The sequence below is a fragment of the Aedes albopictus genome, chromosome 3, assembly GCF_035046485.1.
Source record: "Aedes albopictus strain Foshan chromosome 3, AalbF5, whole genome shotgun sequence".
NCBI lineage: Eukaryota > Metazoa > Arthropoda > Insecta > Diptera > Culicidae > Aedes > Aedes albopictus.
This window is the reverse complement of record NC_085138.1, coordinates 299950016-299972341: the sequence shown is the minus strand read 5'-3', so window position 1 is coordinate 299972341 and position 22326 is coordinate 299950016. Positions and strand designations below refer to the sequence as shown.

Here is a 22326-nt window from a genome sequence, read left to right as displayed (position 1 = left end):
GGAATATCTCCGGAATGGTTCCAGATATTACATGACCACTTCGTTGTAATAAATTTGCACTAATTTATGATCGACAGAGGGCAACTTCAAAAAAATTGGATGAAAATTGAAATGCCAGTAGAGTAAGGTGGGGCAAAAGTTCGACCCTAGTTGAAATTTCAATCTTTTTCAAGAAATCGAAGCAGATCAAAACATATGAATACCGTGTGGTGATTCTACCATCCATGAGCTAAAATTTTGCTGAACAAAGTTACGCCAAATGTCTTTCCAGTTTTGAGTAACAACACTTTTTGTATGTGTGTGTCTTATTCGAGCTCTTGCCCCACCACTGGGGCAAAAGTTCGAATCAAGTGTTTGTGGAATTTCGCTAAGCAAACTATTTTGACACTTTGGTTATAGGAATACCTAAAACTAATTAATATTTGACATTGGAACTTGAATACAGTTTAAATTTCGATCTGGATTTTACCCAAATCAGGGTAAAATTTACTACACCAAAAATTAGCATGCAGTTTTCCGCCAAATTCAGATAAAACAACTTTTTTTTCAACTTTGATAGATTTTTTTCACTAATTCCATCATTTTTAGAGATAATATGTACATTTTGTAGAATTTTAGGTTTTTACCTAAAGTTGCTACATGACTCGAACTTTTGCCCCACAATTCGAACTTTTGCCCCACTATGTGTAAAATATGATTTCCAAATATTTTTTGCCAAACTTTATACATGCTAAAGCATCTTCAAAATATACCTAGTTACGCCCCAAAATAAAATATCGAATTGGATTTCATTACAATTCCATTGCATGCGTTGGAAGGACCATCGCATATTACAATTTTTTGAGCAAAAACCAACATTTTGTCATAACTTTTCGAAATATTGATCAATTTTCATAATGTTTGGAGTCAAAGACACTTTTTCAAAAAGGCTTCGAACAACCTTGACACTTAAAAAAAATAATTTGAATTGAGCTCAAAAATTTCAAAAGAAACTCTTGCCCCACTCGAACTTTTGCCCCACTTTACTCTATTTTGAAAATGAGATGTTGGGGGTCGGCTACGTGAAGGTTAATAACAAAAAATGCGGTCAAATTTCGGTTCGATTCGTGCTAAAATCTAAAAAATCGGTCGATGGGAAGTGCCTTAAAGTGAGTGAACTTTTTTTGCGCACAGACATACAAACATACATGTGTATTCCATATACACATAACATACATCATCTCAATTCGTCGAACTGAGTTGATTGATATATGTGACTTGACCCTCCGAGTCTTCTATCGGAAATTCGTTTTTCTGAGTGAAATATAGCTTTTCAGTATACTTTGGTGAGCATACGAGAAAGGAAAACAAACATACAATATATTAGGAATTACACTTTTTGAAGAGGTAAAATCGTGAAAAGAGTCAAAAGAAGCTCCGCTACACTGTATACGCTCTTCATGACAAAATATTTGATTCAAGACTACAACCAACACGTTTCACCGTCCAATTCTCATTTCTTCCAATTTGCTCAACACTTGTCAACTTTAAATTACACGTTCCACACCGTACCATCCCCGATGGCGGCTAGGAAGTGACACCTACAATACCTGCCTTAAGGCCAGTTCTGCAACGAACTTCGTCTTACTGACTGTGCCACCAAGAAGAAGGTAGGAACTGCAATACACACTTTACAAAACCAGAAGTGAAAATTAAACCCGTCATCAGCAGCAATAACTTAGTTTTAAAACGAAATAAAACTTGGTCCTCCCATCATCGCCGCGTCGTTGTCACCGTCGTCTTCGCTTTATCTTTCAACGGCTTCCCATGTCGTCGCTTGCTTTCCCCTCGTGTTCCACCAACAACTATAATAGAGAATCAACTTTTGTGGTTTACGGTAATTCCACCTTTCCGACAGATCGTCGCTTCGTTCGTCGTTCCTTGGAGCAGCTCTGGTGGCGTATCTACCTGTGTCTGGAGCTGGAAAGGAACGTGCTTCCAACGCGGTGCCTGAAACTAGAACATCTTATAGCGAGCGAGGCTAGACGGGCTAGACCAACCGCGCGCCCGCGTTAAAGGAGACACACAGCAACAACAGCAACAACAGGACAGGTTTCTCCTCCACCCTTTTTTAGTGTGCCGCCGGCTGTCCCCCAGCAGGCTTCCTTCCAGTCAGCCCAGAATGGCTAATCGTTGACCATTACGAGAGTCGTTTGAGTCACTACTGATGCTTCTCGTACGCCACAGTAATAAAGAAGAGAACGTTTTATAATTCACAGCTCTTCAGCCGCGTGTGCGCATCGTTGTCATTGACCCTAAATTTAACAAGATATGGCTTTTATCCTCAGGCACCTTGCGGCAGGTATCCGCGCTGCCGTCGTCGCCACCGCCCGCGGATAACGATAATCATCGGAATTATGGCCTGGATGATGTTGGATTGCAATGGTTATTAGCTATCCAATTATATGCGATTGCAGTAGTTAGGTACTTGGTTGGATGATTCAGAAACATAATATCTAACAAGCCTGGTTTGTAAAGGAATCCTAAGTAATACATTCAACCGCTCGTAAAGCTCGACGTGGAAGCAAGTCAAAATAAACTCATTTGTAGGGATTGCAATTGCAGTACTGCAGTGCTGCCATGGCTAGTACGCCGGAGGAGGTTATGGATGGAGCTGCTGGAGGGTGTTGACAAGAACCGAGAGCTGGCTGCACAACAGCTCGACCTGAGCAAAGATCTCAAGCAGGACATGTTGAAGCTCAGAAAGTCGAAGCAAGCGACGGGGTAAGATCATGATTAGCTCATGACAATGATTAGCATTAGCAAGGCAAGGGAAAGTGAAAACTCCGAAACAAAAAGGCAATAAAGCCTAAGAGTTGGGCCAAGACTTCCAGAAGGTTGGGGAGGATCGGACTGAAACGCCGGTCCTTCTAAGAGGAGGGATTGAAGGGAGTAGGTGTAGCGACCTTGTGCGAGTCCTCATCCACAGGCTGAAGCGGCCAAGGATAGGACACTACTGTTTGAATTCTAGTGGATATGTGCAAGAAGAAGAGGTCAGGCATCAGGTCAGAATTAAGGATACCACGTGTAAGGCCCACGCCTACATATATCTGACGTAGGATATCCTTGGCGAGGATGTTCTTGAGTTGAGAGAGCTCTGACTGTGCTAGGTTCAGGAGCCAACGCCGTCGGGCTTTTTGGGCAGGTGGCCGTAATCAGTGGCTGACGCTAAGGCGTTCATGCGAACCGGAAAGCAATTTCAATGGATGATCTGTCGGTGTTCTCGTTGAGCACTTCCAAGCCACCAGAGGGCAGCAGGAATGGTACTCCAGGGCCTTTCTGCGAGCCAGCCGTGTTGTTGGCGGCTAGAAGAGTAGTAGACACCTAGAATAGGATTACTAATCTCAATTCAAGATGTCAGGCGACCCGTTCCAAGAAATGAGTGATCGATGAAAAAGATGCTCGGTCGTTAACGGAGCCTGTGGTGTACATGAAGGTGTGGGGGTGCCCCCACAGGATATTGTCCCTTACCGCGCTAACGCAGGACTCTGTCGTGGCGGGCCTTTTACCGTGCTACTCAATCAATCAATCATCTTGTGTAATTATATTGGAGAAGTTAACCCCTTCGCGGGTTGCCTAGGTCTCCGTTAAGGTGATGAGAAGGAGGAGTAGCTGTGCACGTAGTGTCAGCGTTGGTAATCGATCTTCTCTCCGGCCGGTTTGTCGGGTGAGCTGGTGGATGAACCGTGGTTGATGAAGGCTCTCAACAAAAATCGAGATGGGCTTTTTGTGATTGATGTGGCTGATGCGACTTCGAAAGTATTTGACGCCAGCCAACCAAGATCATGCAAACTCATGGAAACTTCAGCAGCGGCAGAACCCGCTGCGGTCTTTGCTTTCGCGGGTAGCCCAAAGAGTGTGGCGGATGCAACTGCTTTTGACAAGCATTCGCAGGAGCGGCTGAGTCAGCCGTCAGGTGAGATGCTACCAGGCGGAGCCCAGAAGGCGAGGCGATTACTAACCCGGAAAGTCGGCAGTAATGCCGGTAGGTCAGACCCCAGCCAAGCGTCCCAGAAAGCTGGGAAGGGTGGGCCTGAAAAGACCGGCCCATCCCGGATTGAAGGGAACGGGGGGTTGCGACCATCGAGCGGAATAGTAAGAAGAAAAATCGTAAGTCGAGGAGGGTAGAGACGCCAAACCAGGAAGCCGTAGAGGAGTAGGTGCGAAGCAAGGATGGGAACACTCACTTATAAAGAGTTACACTCACTTGCTGTTTTCTCAGCTAAGAAGCGTGCAATCAGGAAACGATGTATGGACGAATTTTGCCTTGTGGTTTTGTCTAAAAGTTTGCCGAATAGAGTAAAGGTCGCACACGCATACAAAAGTCGTGAGGGTGCTGCGAAGGCAACTCTCCACGAGGTGAATGTAAATTACACTCACCTCGTGGAGAGTCGCTTTCACAGCTCTGTCACGGCTTTGGTATGCGTGTGCGACCCTTACTCTATTCGGCAAACTTTTAGACCAAACCACAAGGCAAAAGTCGTCCATACATTGTGTTTTGATTGCACGCTTCTGAACTGAGAAAATAGCAAGTGAGTGTAACTCTTTGCAAGTGAGTGTTCCCATCCCTGGTGCCAAGCGTGCGACAGGCGACGCGCTCGTCATAAAGACTGAACAGTCTAAGTACTGGGACGTCTTGAGGACGATGCGAAGCGACGCCAACCTCGTGGATCTGGAAGCCGACGTGTGCAGGCGAAGGGTTCGAGGTGAGGGCTCTTACAGCAAAGATTACTCTGAAGGTGAAAAACCTAGACTAGGTCACTAAACCCGAAGAGCTCGTCACAGCACGGCGCCAACAATGCGAAGTGCAGGTGGCCACCGCAGTCGTTTGGCTACATAAGGGCCGGACAGGGACACAGGTAGCGTTGGTACATTTACCTGTGGCGGGCGCAAATAAGTCCGTTAAACTAGGAAAGCTCAAGGTGATCTGGTCAGTATGCCACCTGACAATGCACGAGCCACCGGAGGTTTGCTTCAGATGCCTGGAACCAGGACACAAGTCATGGGACTGCAAAGGACCTGACAGGAGCAAGCTGTGCAGGCGATGCGGCACCGAAGGCCATAAGGCAGTTTCTGAGTGTGGGGCCGGATATCGCCATCATAGCGGACCCATACCGAGTACCCGCCAGCAACAGCAACTGGTTCGTGGATAGGTTCAAAACGGTTCTGATTTGGATAACAGGGTAGTATCTAGTCCGGATCCGTCTGGGTAGTAATGTTACGATAGACGGGGATACTTTCGAGGTGGTGGAGGAATTCGTCTACCTCGGATCCTTACTGACGGCTGACAACAACGTGAGCCGTGAAATTCGGAGGCGCATCATCAGCGGAAGTCGGGCCTACTACGGGCTCCAGAAGAAACTGCGGTCGAAAAAGATTCACCCACGCACGAAATGCACCATGTACAAAACGCTAATAAGACCAGTAATCCTCTACGGGCACGAGACATGGACCATGCTCGAGGAGGACCTGCAAGCACTCGGAGTTATCGAGCGACGCGTGCTAAGGACGATCTTCGGCGGTGTGCAGGAGAACGGTGTGTGGCGGAGAAGAATGAACTACGAGCTCGCTGCACTTTACGGCGAACCCAGCATCCAGAAGGTGGCCAAAGCCGGAAGGATACGGTGGGCAGGGCATGTTGCAAGAATGCCGGACAACAACCCTGCAAAGCTGGTGTTTGCAACTGATCCGGTTGACACAAGAAGGCGTGGAGCGCAGAGAGCACGATGGGCGGACCAGGTGGAGCGTGACTTGGCGAGCATCGGGCGCGACCGAGGATGGAGAGCGGCAGCCACGAACCGTGTATTATGGAGAAATGTTGTTGATTCAGTTTTATCTTGAATTTGATGTAATACTAAATAAATGAAATGAATGGTAGTATCTAGTCCCGGAGTTGGTGTCTTCTTTGTAACAAGTGTCAGTGTAACGTCCAGTATTGATGAGATTTGTCGCGTTTAGTATTCGTTAAATATTGTTTTAAAAAAAGAAAACGTTTGTTGTTAGGTTAAGTGTAACGTCCCAAAAATCCCACGAACGCAGCCATCACTACACTGCTCTATACAAGGACGACGGTAGTTCTGCTAGCCACCAACAGGCTGCACAGGACTGCACGAATGGGCGGCCATGGGGGTGGCGAAATGGGCGGCCATGGGAGGCGAACTGGGTGGCCATGATGAGGAGGAACTTCGGCACTTACGACGGGTCTATGGCCAATGGTTCGGGATCAACGATCTTCAAAACGGAGGATCATTAGCCTGGTGATCTTCAGAGACAACAGTCGTTTGAAAAGTTGATAGAAGGAAAGTTTGTTGAAGAAAAGTAAAGTTGGAAGAAAGTTTAGTTGGAGAAGTTAATAGAAAAAGTTGAAAGCACGGAAAAGTGGAAAGAAGGAGAAAAGGAAAGTGGAGAAGTTGGAGTAATCCGGACATCCAGGTAAATTCCGTAACAATACCCCGAACCTAGACCATCCGTACAGCGCCTAACCCGCCATTGCGATTTTCCCATTGTGCCCACAGGACCTCGCGGTTTTTATTTTAAACCCGAAATTTGCGGTATCGTTAAGAGCCACACCGCAGCGTAGACCCTACCTGCTGATTAGTGACACACTACGCAGCATCCCTGTAACTCGATACATCCACCAAACGCGCCGACGAACCCAGGCTTTTTCCAGTGACTCTACGGATCACTGAAGCCTCGAGTCCGTCACCACACTCGAGGGGCGCACGGGACAGGAGAAGGTCCGTGAGAGGCTGCAGCCAACGGAAGAGAGAGGAAAGGAGAAGAATTACCCGCCCCCTGGCCCAGGAAGGAGAGAAGGAGCCAGTGGACAGGCGAAAGGAGCGGAGCGAAGGCAGTGTAGTGCGCGGGCCCCGAAGAAAGACCGAAGAACGTAAGGTAGGACTAGTCCTTAAGAACGTGTGAGGCGTCGTCCGGTGTTAAGGGCGGACGCCGAAAAGCTAGGAGAAAGCCAGAGGAAAGTGGTAGGAAAGTAGGACGTCAAGAGGAAGTGGAATAAAAGTGTAGCTAAACCACAAATATAGAGGGAGTTTCCTTAGCCGACCTAGAAGTGTTTTCTTTCCGCGGAGTGTCACGAGAGTCTTGCCGACCCTGAGGCTTGAAGACGGGGGTTTCATCCTTGCTGGGAGTAACACGACCCTTGCTAAGTTACAACTTCCTACAAGGGCTTATTGGTCGCCAAAGTAAACGGGGTTATCTTCTGTAGCTGCTAAGTGACTCCCACTCCACAGAGTGAACTGCTTCACTGAGATGCTGGACTATTTGACGACCATGCTGGCAGGGTGAATGCCGGTAGTGATAGCGGGTGACTTCAATGCCTGGGCCGTGGAATGGGGAAGTCGTTCACAGCAAAAATTAATTAATTTTAAATGACATGTAAAACATAAGAGCTGTAAAATTAAACGACTTGAAACAAAAATTTAATTTAAATTTGAGTTGAAATACATGCACATAGGGCACGAGGGCCCATATAGCCGAGGCGGTAAACGCACGGGTATTCAGCATGACCATGCTGAGGGTGACGGGTTCGATTCCCGGTCGGTCCAGGATCTTTTCGTAAAGGAAATTTCCTTGACTTCCTTGGGCATAGAGTATCTTCGTGCCTGCCACACGATATACACATGCAAAATGGTCATTGGCAGAGGAAGCTCTCAGTTAATAACTGTGGAAGTGCTCATAGAACACTAAGCTGAGAAGCAGGCTTTGTCCCAATGAGGACGTTACGCCAAGAAGAGAGAGAGAGAGAGACATGCACATAGTAAGAGCATGAAAAAATATTCAAAGTTACATCAAAATACACGTTATTTTACTACGCATTGATTTTTCAATTGAATAAACTGTAAATTCCAATCGGCATGTCAACTACCGCGTCAGTTAGTTGAGACAAGTATGGCCGTCGCGCTGGATCGTGTGTCTTTGCTGAGTTGTTTCTCGAGGATATTTATATCTGTACCACACGTCGGATAGTTTAATTCGTACTAGCGAGTGCATAAAAGATCACCAATGTATCTGCAGGTAAGAGCTAAATTCATATTCGACTGTGATACCTAAAAGTATGATCCGGAATGATGCTTTCTTCCAGATACCACGATTATCCATCACATCCAGCAAGTAGCAGCATGCGCCAGAGATGGTAGACGATAGTTTGCTGTGTTCTACGCTTTATCAACCAACTTATATATAAATGTTGTGTTTTATTTATGTTAAAATGTTAAACAGTTTTTTCATCTTTCAAATAAAAACATTACCAGTATTACCGCACCATTCCATTGACTCAAACATAAACTGCTGCTTCCGAATGCCGGGGAGAAGTCTGTACGTCACGGGAACAAACGAAAACGGAACGCAAACGAGCCGCGTGCAAGAAAAATTGAAATTTCAACGACGTTTAGATTAACACGTTTGGTCGACGTTCTTGAATCGTGTAGGTTTCAATCTCGATGTAATTTCGTGTTTATTTTCATGCTCCAAATATGTGCATGAAAATAAATTTAAAATTACATATTTGTTTTAACTGTGTTTCATGAACTAGCGGAGTCAGATCCTGCTAAGGGCACTGGCTATGCTTTATTTCAATCAGCCTAATATCGGTACTAAGAGTACCTTTAGTCGGAACAAAGCGGGAGTCGATTGTCGGCATCACTTTTTGTAGTGCTGGCCTAACAAGTAGTTCGGACTGGGGGGTAGATGATGGTATCTGACGGTTCGCTACAGTATCGACTACAATAGAAACAGGCAGCGAATAGAGGAAGAGACGGCTAGGCCAAGTGCAAGCAATCGTATGTGGAAGACAACATACTTCAATGACGAGGTATTTGGGAAGGCGCTCCGCCGTGAGCGAAGCCTACTAGGTCTAAGCGGGGAAGAGCTGGTAGCGATGCTCTCGCGTGCATTCGATGCGAACATTTCTCTAGGAATGGGAGACCACTGGCGTGCTGGTGGACTCTAGCGATTGCGAACCTGCGCTGCGCCTGCCTGCGGGCTAGGAGGTGGATGCAATGAGCACGAAACAAGCGACAGGTGTTGTTCGCTACTGCCACCGAGATAAGGGTGTCTGTCAGAGTTCCAATCCGTGGAGTGATACCTACAGGAACGTGATGGCCAAGGCCAAGACTGTTCCTACAGAGCAGCCTCCTGAGATGCTGGAGGGAATCATCGAGGGGCTTTTTTACGTCATGATCCAACTCCTTGACCTCCTTTCGTAGAACCGCTGGGGACAGAAGCAGGTGATGAGAAGAGGGTCATTAATGAGGACCTTGCGGGGATAGCAAACTCGCTTAGCGTAGGTAAGACCCCAGGTACGGAAGGAGTTCCGAACTTGGCCTTAAAAGTAGCTACTGTAGTGGCTCATGCCGCGGAGACAATGGCACCTGCCACGACAATAAGGAAGGAAGTGGCTGAATGTTCCTCTGCGACTGCACAAAGTCATGCGGATGTCGAAGTGTTGGTGGGATATGGTTGGCAGAGGCTTCACCCATTGGAGCGTGGATATCATGTGATAGATTTGTGTGATTAATATGAAACTAATGCGGAACAGTTCGCATGATTGCATAACTCGTAGGCGTTATTTGATAGATTAACACTGTGCTGTTGAAGTTGCCAAGAAGAGAAACGGCTTGTCAACATTTTCTGGTTCTAGCGGTGGTTATGAACATATGATTATAATATTATACATTAGTACTAGTAAACGGATGCTACCAAATGAATTTCTTCGATTCAACACATTTTCGTCTAGAAGCACTGCTTCAGCGGCGGTGCGCACTTCTAGAGTCAAGTGGATTTACTACTTCCTTCAAAACCCCAAGCCACCCGGAGCTGTCGGGTCTGAAGAGGGAAGACAAGTTTTTTGATCCCCTCAGCAACACCAATTGGCAGCAGTTAGCCAGCAGCGCCGCCGAAAGGAAAGCTACACATAACATTGCATTGCCCGAAAGGGAGCGCAGAAATGGATGGGTACGGCCAACGACGGATGCCGGACAGGCGGGTGCGGGGGTCAGATTTTTATGATTCCACCAGCAACCTGTTTTCGCGCAAGAACCGCCAGCTCTACCTAGCACAACTTCTCTCCCGATGGGTTTGGGCATGTGCGTGGTCGATTTTGGGGCCAGCGCAGCGCAGCAGCGGTCCAAAGCAAAACAATAAAAGGAGAAAATCTCCGCGAGACCCCCTGGTTTTCAGCATTTATTGAGTTCATCAATCATTTGAAGTGAAAAAAACATCGAAGGTCCACAAAAGAGGCACCGATCGATGTAGGTAGAACCGAAACAGGCCGGGAATCGGGTTCGGTTACATAAAAGGCGCTAATTGTGTACTTCGAGAGTTGCACTTTTTTGGCGCAGAGTTGAATTCTTTCACTTCAACAAGCCAGAAGTGATCATTTTTCTTTCAACAGGTTACCAGCGAATCTACAGCAAGCAGGGCTGAAGGCCGACGATGTAAAACGATGCATGGGGAGTGTTTATAACACCTTTTTTCCGTCTCTTCCTTCGGGGTGTATCATTAACATCATCACTGTGCTGTAAATCAGTAAATCGCTTGATACTTAAGGTAGATAGCATGGTAGATACAATTCACATGATGAAACTTGACTTAATCCTTCTATAGTTTGTAGTTTTTCTCCCTTTTATCTGTGTGCGAATTTGAATAGCCTCCGGAAAAAAATGAAACACAGAGAGGTAGATCTTACACCCGGTGGGTTTAAGATCCCATCTTCGTCGCCATTTGTAGAATACGAGGTATTCAGAATATTCAAGAATAATCACTTACTACCATTTACAATAATAAACAACATTATGCACAAATGTATATTTCTGTTCGTTCTCCTGTCACTTCTAACAAACTATGCATTCCCGCGCTTACTTTGATCTCCACAATCGCTGAATTAATGCTGAGTAGGTTAACACATGACTATTACGCCAAAAACTGATCGAATTCCACTCCCGACAACCGTTACGTTAACACAAAAGTGATTATACTGAAATATTGTCTTTGAATCGACTTTCAACAACAAAAAGCAAATCTGGGTTAACTCTCAAAAATATGACTGACTGCTGTAAATTTTTATTGTTCACTAATTTGCCTCTCCAGGAACCTGTTATACTTTTCTCAAGAAAAAAACAACAACATCACACAATCTTCGTACTCACCACATCGTTCAGCATGTCGGCCAACAGGATCAACTTCAATTTGGACAGCTTCGTACGGTAGACATTCTTCTCAGGCACTGCCGCAGAAGACATCAACGGATGCCCACCACTACCAGTGGTGGTGGACTGCACTCCAACCGCCAAGCTGCCATCCTGTATCGACCTTTGTCGTGGCAGTCCCACGTTGGTGGGCGCCACCACTCCCGAGGGTCGCCTCAAAAACAACACTGCACCTCCACCAACCGCACTTCCGGTCTCACCGGTACCAACCGTCGGCGACATCGACGCCGTTACAACATCGGAATCGGAACGGGACACCAGAGTGCCAGCCCGCACGACGACGGTGGCGGTCACCAGCGTAGCGCTCAAAATCACTAATAATCGCATTATCACTGACGACGGAATTTGCATCTCATTTGAATTCGTGATGGTGAGAGCGATTTCTTTTTATCGCGCACTTGCTCCGTCTTGCTTGTTGATCTTCAACTTTATTATGTAGCAGCGGGATGGCACTCGACCACAGGACCACAGAGTGGCACTAAAAGTTTGTTTAACCCGTTCCGAGAAGCAGCTTTAGAGCAGCACTAATGGGAAAACAATCTAGAATCTAGGGCAATTAGGAATTTTGTCTTGGCAGATTTAGCAAGATTTTTTCTTCAATGAGGTTTGCATTCAACGCTTCAGTTCAAGGTGTTATGGATTGATTAGTATTCGTCGGTTTTTAGAAATGGTAATTGGGAAATACATTATTTGTAATGAACATTATTTTATATTAACGAAATTTAAAACACGGAGCTAGTTTAACTCGAAAGCATACTTTTCTTCCCTTCAGAAAGAAAAAATTACATTTTTTTTAGTTTGTTGGGAGCGCAACAAAACCTTTTGGGACAATACCAACAGGAACTACCGAAATGAAATTCCTGGAGATTCTCTTGTAAAAATCGGAAGAGGTTCTTAAAAAATTCACAAAAAATTCAGGAATTTCTCCAAGGACCCAGCTATTAATTTCTCATAGAACTACTTCAGGGTGCAGAAATCCCTAAAAAGTAAACACCCCTACTAACAAAAGTAGCTGCATAACAGCTTATAGAGCAAACACTATTGGAAAAAAGTTCGCTTAAGCTCATATACAGCAAAAATGTTAGTTGGGACAGCGGGAATTGCGTTAGGAATCTCATTAAAAAGTTCTCGTGAAATCATAACAAAAAAAAATTCTAAAATTTTCCAAGACAAAATCCTGGATGAATCTTTGGAGAAATTTCTGAAGGATTTCTGGAGAAATTCTAGCAGGAATTCTTGGAAGAATTCCAAGATAAATTACGATAGGAATTCTTAAAGACATCCGTGAAGAAATACCAAGAGGAATTCTTGGGGGAGTCAGAAGAAGAATATTAGGAGGAATCCCAGCAGCCATTCCTGCAGGAATTCAAAGAAGATTTTTTGGGTGAATCCTTGGAGGAATTCCAGAATACATTCCTGAAGGAATAACCAAATAAAATAAAAACAATCCTGCCGAAATCCCTAAAAAGATAAAGAAAGCAGGTATATCATTCCTAAAGCTCATTAAAAGAGTCCTGTAGGATCATAGCGAGAATTTCTAAAATATTCCAAGAGAAAATCCTGAAGGAACCTTTAGAAAAATACCTAAAAAATCACAGGAAAATTGCTGAAGGAATCCCAGCTGAGATTCCTGAAGGAATTCCAAGGGGAATTCCTAAACGAACTCTTGGAGAAATCTGAAATTTTTAAGCGAATCCTTTGAAAAAAAATCCATTGAAAATCTCTGGAGGTATCCCGGCAACCGCATTCTTGGGAGAATTCCAAGAGGAATTACTGGAGGAATCCTTGGAGAAATCCGTAGAGAAATGCCAAGAGGAATTTTTGGGGGGATCGATAGAGAAATCTCTTGAGGAGTCATAAGAAGAATTTTAGGAGGAATCCCAATAGGCACTCTGGCAGAAATTTTGAGAAGAATTTCTGGGTGAATCCTTGAAGGAATCACAAGGTTTTTTTGTTAGGAATGTTGGTAGAGCTGGACATTTGACATAAAGTGATATGATATAAGGTTATTTGGTATAAAGTCGATTGGCATAATCGAACCCTTCTTTATGTGCCAAGTGTCGATTACACCAAATGCCCATACTATGATGCCATCTGTCCTCTATGACAAGTTATGGTATGCCAAACGATCTTATGTCAAATGACACAATCCCCGCAGGAATCACAGCATGAATTTCTTAAGGAATCCGTAAAAGAAACCTCAGAGAAATCTCATGAGTAATCCCAGAAGGCATCAAAAAGCGAAGCATCTATAAAAGAATTTCGTGGTGAAAGAATCACAGATGGAATTTCTTGTAAAAGCAGGACCTTTTACTTACAGAAATGCATGTTTTGCCACAAGATTCCCCCAGGAACTTTTCTAGAAATTCATACTGCGATTCTTTCAAAGATTTCTCAAAAAAATCATGAAGAAAAAAACAGCTCTGCCCAGCTGGAACAGTGCTGAGCGTTATGCCAAGAAGAAGAAGAAGAAAACGCAGAAGAAGATGTTTATTCACAAAGAACAACTCTGCAGAACACTCGAAAATTGAAAAAAAAATAGCACGGAAAAGTTATAATGAAATAACTTTATAATAAAAAGTCGTCCTCGAACAATTGAACATAACCATTCAATTTGATCTAATATGGCAATAGTTTGTTCGGAAAAGTTTCCAACAAATCATTTTTCTGCAACTTTTTAGAAGACACTAAAAAGTGAATTTCTGTCACTTCTTGGTGGATCAATAACATAGAAAAAAATATTTAAAAGAATGAACATCTTCTAATACTCCGTACCAAGTTTTACAAGAATTATTGCAGATTCTCCGAAAATTTGTTCTTAATTCAGAGATTCCAACAGGAATTTTCCAGAATTACAGAGGTTGCCTCAAGAATCACTCCAGAAATTCATTCTGAGACTAATCCAGGTTTTTCACGTTCTTGGATGAATACCTGAATGAAAAAACGATTGAACGAAGTCTGGGAGGAATCTCTAGAGGAATTCCTAGAGACATATTTCTCCAACATAGGGTATTGGTTCCCTTATTAAGCATGTGGCTCCCATTTTCATCCCACGAAAAACAAAGGATTGAAGCGCTGTTTGTTTTGTTTCTTATTTTTGTATTTTTTGTTAGAAGTGAGCACCCATGAAAACAAAAAGAACGGAGTCAATCGGTGCCGTAATCGCTTGTTTTAGAATAGGATGAAAATGGGAGCATGAGATTACTGATGGCACACATACCCTATCTCAGGGAGAAATCCTGAATCCTGGTTGAATTTCTGAAAGAATTTCCCTGAAGCAATTTCTGAAAAAAATGTTGAAGAAACCTCTGAAAACTGCTAAGTAAATCTCTGGAGGAATTTGTGATGGTTTCCCGGAGTAATTATTGAACAAAAAAATCGGGGTCAATCTCTGGAGAAGGATTCAACTAGAGGAAATCCTTGAGGACTTCGTGGTAAAAACTCTAAAAAAATTTCTTTAGAAACCTCTGACAAAATTTCTAAGGCAATCTTTTCAAAAATTCCTAGAAGATTTTTTTTTCAGGATATTCTGGTGGAATCTCTGCAAGAAATCCATATGGGATTTGGAGGAGTACCTAGAGGAAACTCTGGAAGAACTCAAAGAGAAATGACTGTGGAAGCTCTGAAGGAATTGCTGTAGGTAGATATATCTGAAGTAATTGCTAATGAAATCTCAAGAAGATTTATTGAAGAAACCTTCAATGGAATTTCTGGAAAAATTCCAGGTGGCATTTGTGGAATAAGTCCTGCAGGTGAACTTTAGGATGTTCTTAGTGAAATCTCTGAAATAATAATAGTCTAGATAATACCATGGAGGAATTCTTTTTAAGATTCTCTGCCATCCCTGAACATTCCTGGAAGATTTTTTTTGAGAAACTACCGGAAACTACCGGAGCAATTCGAATAAAAAAAAAACTCTGCAGGATTAGCTAAAGAATTTATGAAAGCATTTCTGGAGCACTCACAGGAAACATTTTCGGAAAAATCTTGGAAAATTACTGAAGAATCCTCCTTAACAGTTCCTAGAAAGTCCTATTAATGAAACTCGCTAAGCATATTTGGCAGATTGCTAAATCTTTGAAGAAATCTGAATGAACTATGTACTGTCATCGCCATCTTTTTCTAAGGATCCTAATCTTTTTCAAAAAAAACTTTATTATCATCGCTAGGAATCGTCAGTTCCTTCTCACAGCAAACCCTTTGGTTTTTTTTGCGTTGCGCGAAACTTCTGAAAGGTTCCACAACACCGTACCATGGAGAATGATGAGGAATTTCTCTTTACGCAACAATAAATCAGAAAATATTAATATTAAGTTATCAAAGAAAAAGAAAATCAGTGATGTAGTTGATCACGTCCGTATGATACTGAACGCCAGAATCATATATGCTGTTGATTTAAAAGAAAAATTTGTTCAAGACTGTTCAATCCCGAAGACTGTGATGAATTGAAACCAAAACAAGACACTTTTATCTGATACAAAAATTTTAAGAAACTAAGTTGAGTTCAATTCTGCATGCTTTTCACTACAAATATCTAAAATAGGAAAACTATTTATCATTCGAAAGATTTTATTATGCATGCAACTTTTCCTTACAATTCGAACTTTCAACAAATTACACTCATTTTCTCAGAATTCATTCACAAAAAAAAACATGGCAATGACAAGAGGCATCTGACAAACTCTGAGCGGGTCTGAAACCCCCTGATTTAGAGTAAGACACACATTTCTACAATGAAAAATCATGTTTGTAAGTAAGGTACATCAATCAATCCATCAGATTATTATAAAGATTTAGGAGGATGAAGAATTGCCCACCAGCTGGTTGGATTGCCTCGTATGCCCAATCTACAAGAAAGGGCAAATGCTGGAGTGTGCCAATTACAGAGGGATTACCCTTTTAAATTCAGCGTATAAGATACTGTCGCGTGTCCTGTTCAACAGACTGCGACCTCTTGAGGAGTCCTTTGTCGGCGAATACCAGGCTGGTTTTCATGAGGGCCGATCAACGACGGATCAAATGTTTATCATGCGGATGATCCTAGATAAATTTCTGGAATATAACTTGCAGACTCACCATCCGTTCATTGATTTTAAAGCAGCGTACGATTCAGTTAAAAGAAATGAGCTTTGGCAGATAATGTCAGAACATGGTTCTCCGGCGAAACTAATTAGGCTGATACGCGCAACGCTGGATGGATCAAAATCAAGTATTCGGATCGCAGACGTATTGTCTATCTCGTTTGTGACCTTGGATAGATTGAAGCAGGGTGATGCTCTTTCAAATTTGCTGTTCGACATTGCACTCGAAGAAGCGATTAGGAGGTCAGGCGTGCAGAGGAATGGCTCTATCATCACACGGTCGCACATGCTCCTCGGTTTTGCGGACGATATTGATCTCATCGGCATCGATCGTAGAGCAGTGGAGGAAGCTTATGCTCCTCTGAAGAGAGAGACAGCGAGGATAGGTTTGACGATTAACTCTACCAAGACGAAGTGCATGATAGCGGGTAGAGACAAAAGCAGGCCAAGTGGGGTTAGTGCTGAGGTAGTGATTGATGGAAAAGTGTTAGAAGTTGTTGAAGAATTTGTTTATCTTGGAACACTTGTGACATGTAACAATGACGTTTCTCGTGAAGGGAAAAGGCGTATTGCAGCTGAGAATTGGGCCTTTTACGGATTGCGTAGCCAGCTTAGATCCCGTAACTTGAAACGCAGACAAAATTCGCTCTGTATAAGACGCTGATTCTTCCGGTTGCCCTCTACGGTCACGAAGCGTGGACGTTAAAGGAGATAGACCGAAAAAAAATAAGAAAATTGAGTGTGGCGCAGACGCATGAATCATGAGTTGTACACTTGGTACGAAGATGCGAATATTGTGAAACGTATAAAATACGGCAGACTTCAGTGGGCTGGACACGTAGTCCGAATGTCTGACGAAAGAATAGCGAAAACAATATTCAGCAGAGAACCCGGTAGAGGTAGGCGACTTCGTGGGCGGCCGTGAACTCGCTGACTGCACGCGGTTGAAGAAGATCTACAATCCCTACACGTTCGGGGAAACTGGAGGAGCATCGCCCAAGATCGATAAAGATGGTGCTCTACTATACGCTCGGCGTTGGAGTAAAGTTACTTTGTAGCCAACAAGGTAAGATAGGTAAGTAAAAAAAAAATCGAGTAAAATACTTTTTCGTTGAATTCCAACTATGTGTTTGCATCCTATGACAGATACGTTTTCGACCTCAACTGTAAGGTCGTCCATTCAAAGTTGGTAAATCAAGCTAATCAGTGACTATTTTTGAAAAGATCGTGTACATTCTAAAACACTATATTAATATAATGAATTCGATTTAAACATATCCAGCTCAAGGTCCCAAGTTCAGGAAAATATCTAGACCATCACATGTTATGGATTGTATTACCTGTTTGACCTTAAAATAAATTAAATTCTATCGAGCGGAGTAAATGCTTATAATAATTAATTTGATAGCCCATGCTTGTTTATGCATTCAATATCCCAGACAACTCCATTTAAAAAACCGCACCATCTAATCCATAACAACCGTATCCCTTTTGCCACACAAGTTAATTAGCGCCACTAAATTCTCACTCTAATATCCACAAAGGCCTTCAGACCTCACAAATCAACGCCACCACGAACCGCTCATCAACCGACGACGAGACGACGACGAAACAACCGACACTAAAAAATTCCCACGGCATTCAAACGGCTACAAACAAATCGATCACAATTACAAATAACAGCAGACAGGCACCGTCCCTAGTCCTATATTCTTCTTCCGGAGTTATCTTCACTCGACCGAAGACCCCAAGAACTCTGCTTCCACTCGCCAGCACCGACCGAACCGAACTAATAGCGAGCAGGAGCTGGACATTGGGGATGGAAAAGATATTCTCCACTTCGATGAAGAGACGCGATCCTCGTCATCAGCATCATCATCAGCATCATCGACATCGCCGTCATCATTCTCTCGATCCGTGCTTGCCTCTTCAAGCTACCCCAGCCCCCAGGGGCATCCCGCGATCGGACAAGCCGAAGAAGTTCTAGCTATCTTTGGGGCTCGCATCTTCCTTTTATACAAGCAAATCATGAGTGATTGAGCGCAAGGTGGTCGGTCGGTCGCCCGCCGCAATCACATCGCGCATCGCGTATACGCGCGTAAAGCCAGATCGGGCGGAGAAGGTTCATCCCCTCGTCGTCGTCCGTCAGTCGATCAACAACGCGCGTTGACGCTTTGGGGCTTGGCGCGTGTTGTTGGATGGGGTACCGTAATTAGGTGTAATGTTGATTGATTTCATTCTACAGATAGATAGATTTAGTTGTACAACATCACAAATTAAGATAGCACTCAATTAACAAAAATACCAAACAAGACTTGGTTTGTGGCAGCCGCCCTCCACCCTCGGTCGCGCCCAATGCTCGTCAAGTCACGCTCCACCTGGTCCGCCCATTGTGCTCTCTGCGCTCCACGCCTTCTTGTGCCAGTTGCAAACACCAGCTTTGCAGGGTTGTTGTACGGCATTCTTGCAACATGCCCTGCCCACCGTATCCTTCCGGCTTTGGCCACCTTCTGGATGCTGGGTTCGCCGTAAAGTGCAGCGAGTTCGTGGTTCATCCTTCTCCGCCACACACCGTTCTCCTGCACACCACCGAAGATCGTTCTTAGCACGCGTCGCTCGAAAACTCCGAGTGCTTGTAGGTCCTCCTCGAGCATGGTCCATGTCTCGTGCCCGTAGAGGATCACCGGTCTTATTAGCGTTTTGTACATGCTGCATGGGTGAATCTTTTTCGACCGCAGTTTCTTCTGGAGCCCGTAGTAGGCCCGACTTCCGCTGATGACGCGCCTCCGAATTTCTCGGCTCACGTTGTTGTCAGCCGTCAGTAAGGATCCGAGGTAGACGAATTCCTCCAACACCTCGAAAGTATCCCCGTCTATCGTAACATTACTACCCAGACGGATCCGGTCGTGTTCGGTTCCGCCTACCAGCATGTACTTTGTTTTTGAGGCATTCACCACCAGTTTGACCTTTGCTGCTTCGCGTTTCAGGCGGGTGCACAGCTCTGCCACCGTTCCAAATGTTATAGCGATAATGTCCATGTCATCCGCAAAGCACACAAATTGACCGGATTTTGTGAAAATCGTTCCCCGGCTGTCTGCCCATATTCGCATAGTCGATGTACGCACCACTGCACTTTTCAACATACTTTTGAAATTTTAACAATGAATAAATATAAAATTCACGATTTTTTCCGCGTTGGCATCTAACTAAGGGTTAGATCTGGTGATCTTTTGAATAAACTGGTTAATAATATGCACACGCGTTAGATATTAGCTTTTGTACGGTGGCATTTCCAATGGTGGTTACATCGACTATGCGAATATGGGCAGTGTTGAGCCCGGCTCGTCGCATCACACCTTCCAGAGCAATGCTGAAGAGTAGGCATGAGAGTCCGTCACCTTGTCGCAGTCCCCGGCGAGATTCGAATGAACTGGATAGTTCACCCGAAACCCTTCCCAAGCAACCAAAAGTTCGGATTCCACTTGAAGAACGAACTCAGAAGTTCAAGTTCGGTTCAATTCCAGGTTTCGTTGAACTTAATTCTCCAAAAAGTTACTCTTGTATTGTTTATGAACTTGGAAGTACATGTACAAGCTTTTGACTTCTCTTCAAAACGACATTAAAGTCGAAAAAAGGTTCAAAAAGAACTTATGTTGAACTTTAAAACAGAGTTCAATCAAATATTAACCGAACTCATGTTGAACTTTTGCGTGCCTTTAAAATTCAAATATAGTTCATTTGAACATATCCCAACAACTTGAAATCATCCGTTCCGAACTTGTTTTGAACTTAGTACTGAAAGTTCGGATAAATATTAATCGTACCAAAAGTGAACTTCACTTGAACTTCGGCGACAGGCGGGGCCGGGGAGAAGTTCTCATTCAATTAAATCACTCGGAAATCGAGCTCAGCAGCCACAGCTTGTGTTAACTCCACAAGTACACTTTGTTCCACTATAATATTTGAACGTACTTACTTGTAATCAACGCAAAGGATCCGTATTGTGTGGATCAAAGGCTGCCCCCGCAGCGGAAAACTGTTCCCCCCAGGATGCCGCCGGGGGGTTTTCGGCTGCGCACAAAAATTTTCCAGCTTTGCTGGATGTTTTCACACCCGTCTCACTTGGTACTGGAGCGCACCGGTAATCGACGCAATCGTATTCACTGAAAACCAAGCTGAAAACTTATAATCTTTTCTTGAAATCGATACACTGGCCTAAATTTATTGCTTTGCACTGAGAACCACAACAAACTGAAAATGTCAAACTGCGTAAGTTCACAAGAAGTTCCACGTGAACTTCTTTCGAACTTTCGACTTCAAAAACTATTCCAAGTTCAGAGAAAGTTCACACGCGAACCTGATTGAGCTCTACTATATGATATCAGCACATTGAGTAAAATCCCACAGTGCATAACAACACATACATGGAGTAGTGGTTAGGCACCGAATTTCAACGAGGAGATCCCGAGTTCAAATCTCAGTAAGTAAAAAACATCAAACATTATTTCAAGGTATTAGTCAATTTGGATTCCACATGAACTAATGGTTCTTAATAATAAATTACTTTTGAGGACTAAACATTTTTTTTTTTTCATTTTTTCGAAGTTTATTTTTAAGCTGAATAGCGTTCCTTTCAGCGACACAAGTGTACTTTTTGTGAACTGAAGTTCGGTTAATTACTTAAAAAGTGAGCTGAATAGAATGCTATTCATATACCTTCGAATAGCTGATTAAGCCCAAACATGCTATTTTATCCGAACTTTTGGTTGCTTGGGTTACGCAGTTATGCACACCGTCCATCGTTGCTTCAATCAGTCTAGTCAGCTTCCCGGAAAGCCGTTTCGTCCATGATTCTCCATAGCTCTGCGCGGTCGATACTGTCGTATACCGCTTTGAAGTCGATGAACAGGTGATGCGTTGGGACCTGGTATTCACGGCATTTCTGGAGGATTTTCCGTACGGTAAATATCTGGTCCGTTGTCGATCGGCCGTCGATGAAGCCGGCTTGATAACTTCCCACGAACTCATTCGTTTTAGGTGACAGACAACGGAAGATTATCTGGGATAAGATTTTGTAGGCAGCATTCAATATTGTGATCACTCTGAATCTGAAATTCTCGTATTCTAAATCGTCGCCTTTCTTATGCAAGGGGTTGATGACCCCTTCCTTCCATTCCTCCGGTAGCTGTCCGGTTTCGCAGAACCTGACTACCGACCGGTGCAGACAGGTGTCCAACTTTTCTGGGTCCATATTAAATTCAGCTGCGATACCATTCTTTCCAGCTTTTTTGTTGGTTTTGAGCTGGTGAATGTCATCCTTTTAACTTCCCTCATCGTAGGAGTTGGCCCATTTCCGTCCTCTGCTGCATTGGCGAAGTCGTTCTCTCTGTTGCCGTAGTCTCCCGTGCCTACGATATCCACGCCATCCAGGTGCTCATCGAAATGCTGCTTCCACCTTTCGATCATTTCACGCCCGTCCATGAAGAGGCCCTTGTCCTTATCACTGCATACTTCAGCTCGCAGCACGAAGCCGTTGCGGAATGCGTTGCGCTTCTGTTAGAACTTCTGTGTTTCATCGAAACGGCACAGCAGTTCCAGTTCTTCGCACTCCGTTTCTTCTAGGCGGTGTTTTTTTTTTTCGAAAGAGCCTGCTGTTCCGCTTCTGCTTGTAATGTTTCACGTTCTTCCGGGTTCCTTGCTGCAGCATTACCACCCGTGCTGCGTTCTTCTCTTCCGACATCGCTCTGCACTCCTCGTCGAATCACCTGTTTCGTCGACTCCTTTCTACGTACCCGATGGTGCTCTCGGCTGCGTCGTTGATGGCTGCTTTTACTGTACTCCAGCAGTCCTCTAGAGGGGCCTAATCGAGCTCGCCCTCGTCTGGCAACGCGGCTTCGAGATTCTGCGCGTATGCTGAGGCGACATCCGATTGCTTCAGTCGCTCTAGGTTGTACCGTGGCGGTCGCCGGTACCGTACATTGTTG

The 22326-nt window shown here is 44.1% G+C and overlaps 1 protein-coding gene across 5 annotated transcripts in view; it reads right to left on the bottom strand.

Annotated features, from left to right (window-relative positions):
• Positions 1-18519, bottom strand: part of LOC109410101 (uncharacterized) — a 203524-nt gene extending 185005 nt beyond the window's left edge. The window contains exons 1-2 of one of the 5 annotated variants that reach the window (XM_062842259.1): positions 17871-18519; positions 11202-11808 (exon numbers count right to left, since the gene is read on the bottom strand). In XM_062842259.1, the coding sequence (XP_062698243.1) occupies positions 11202-11612 (411 nt within the window). In that variant the 5' untranslated portion in view covers positions 11613-11808; positions 17871-18519. The remainder of the gene's footprint in view (positions 1-11201; positions 11809-17870) is intronic. The other 4 variants (XM_062842260.1, XM_062842263.1, XM_062842262.1 and 1 more) reach the window with 4 other exon arrangements.
• Positions 18520-22326: the final 3807 nt, after the last annotated feature.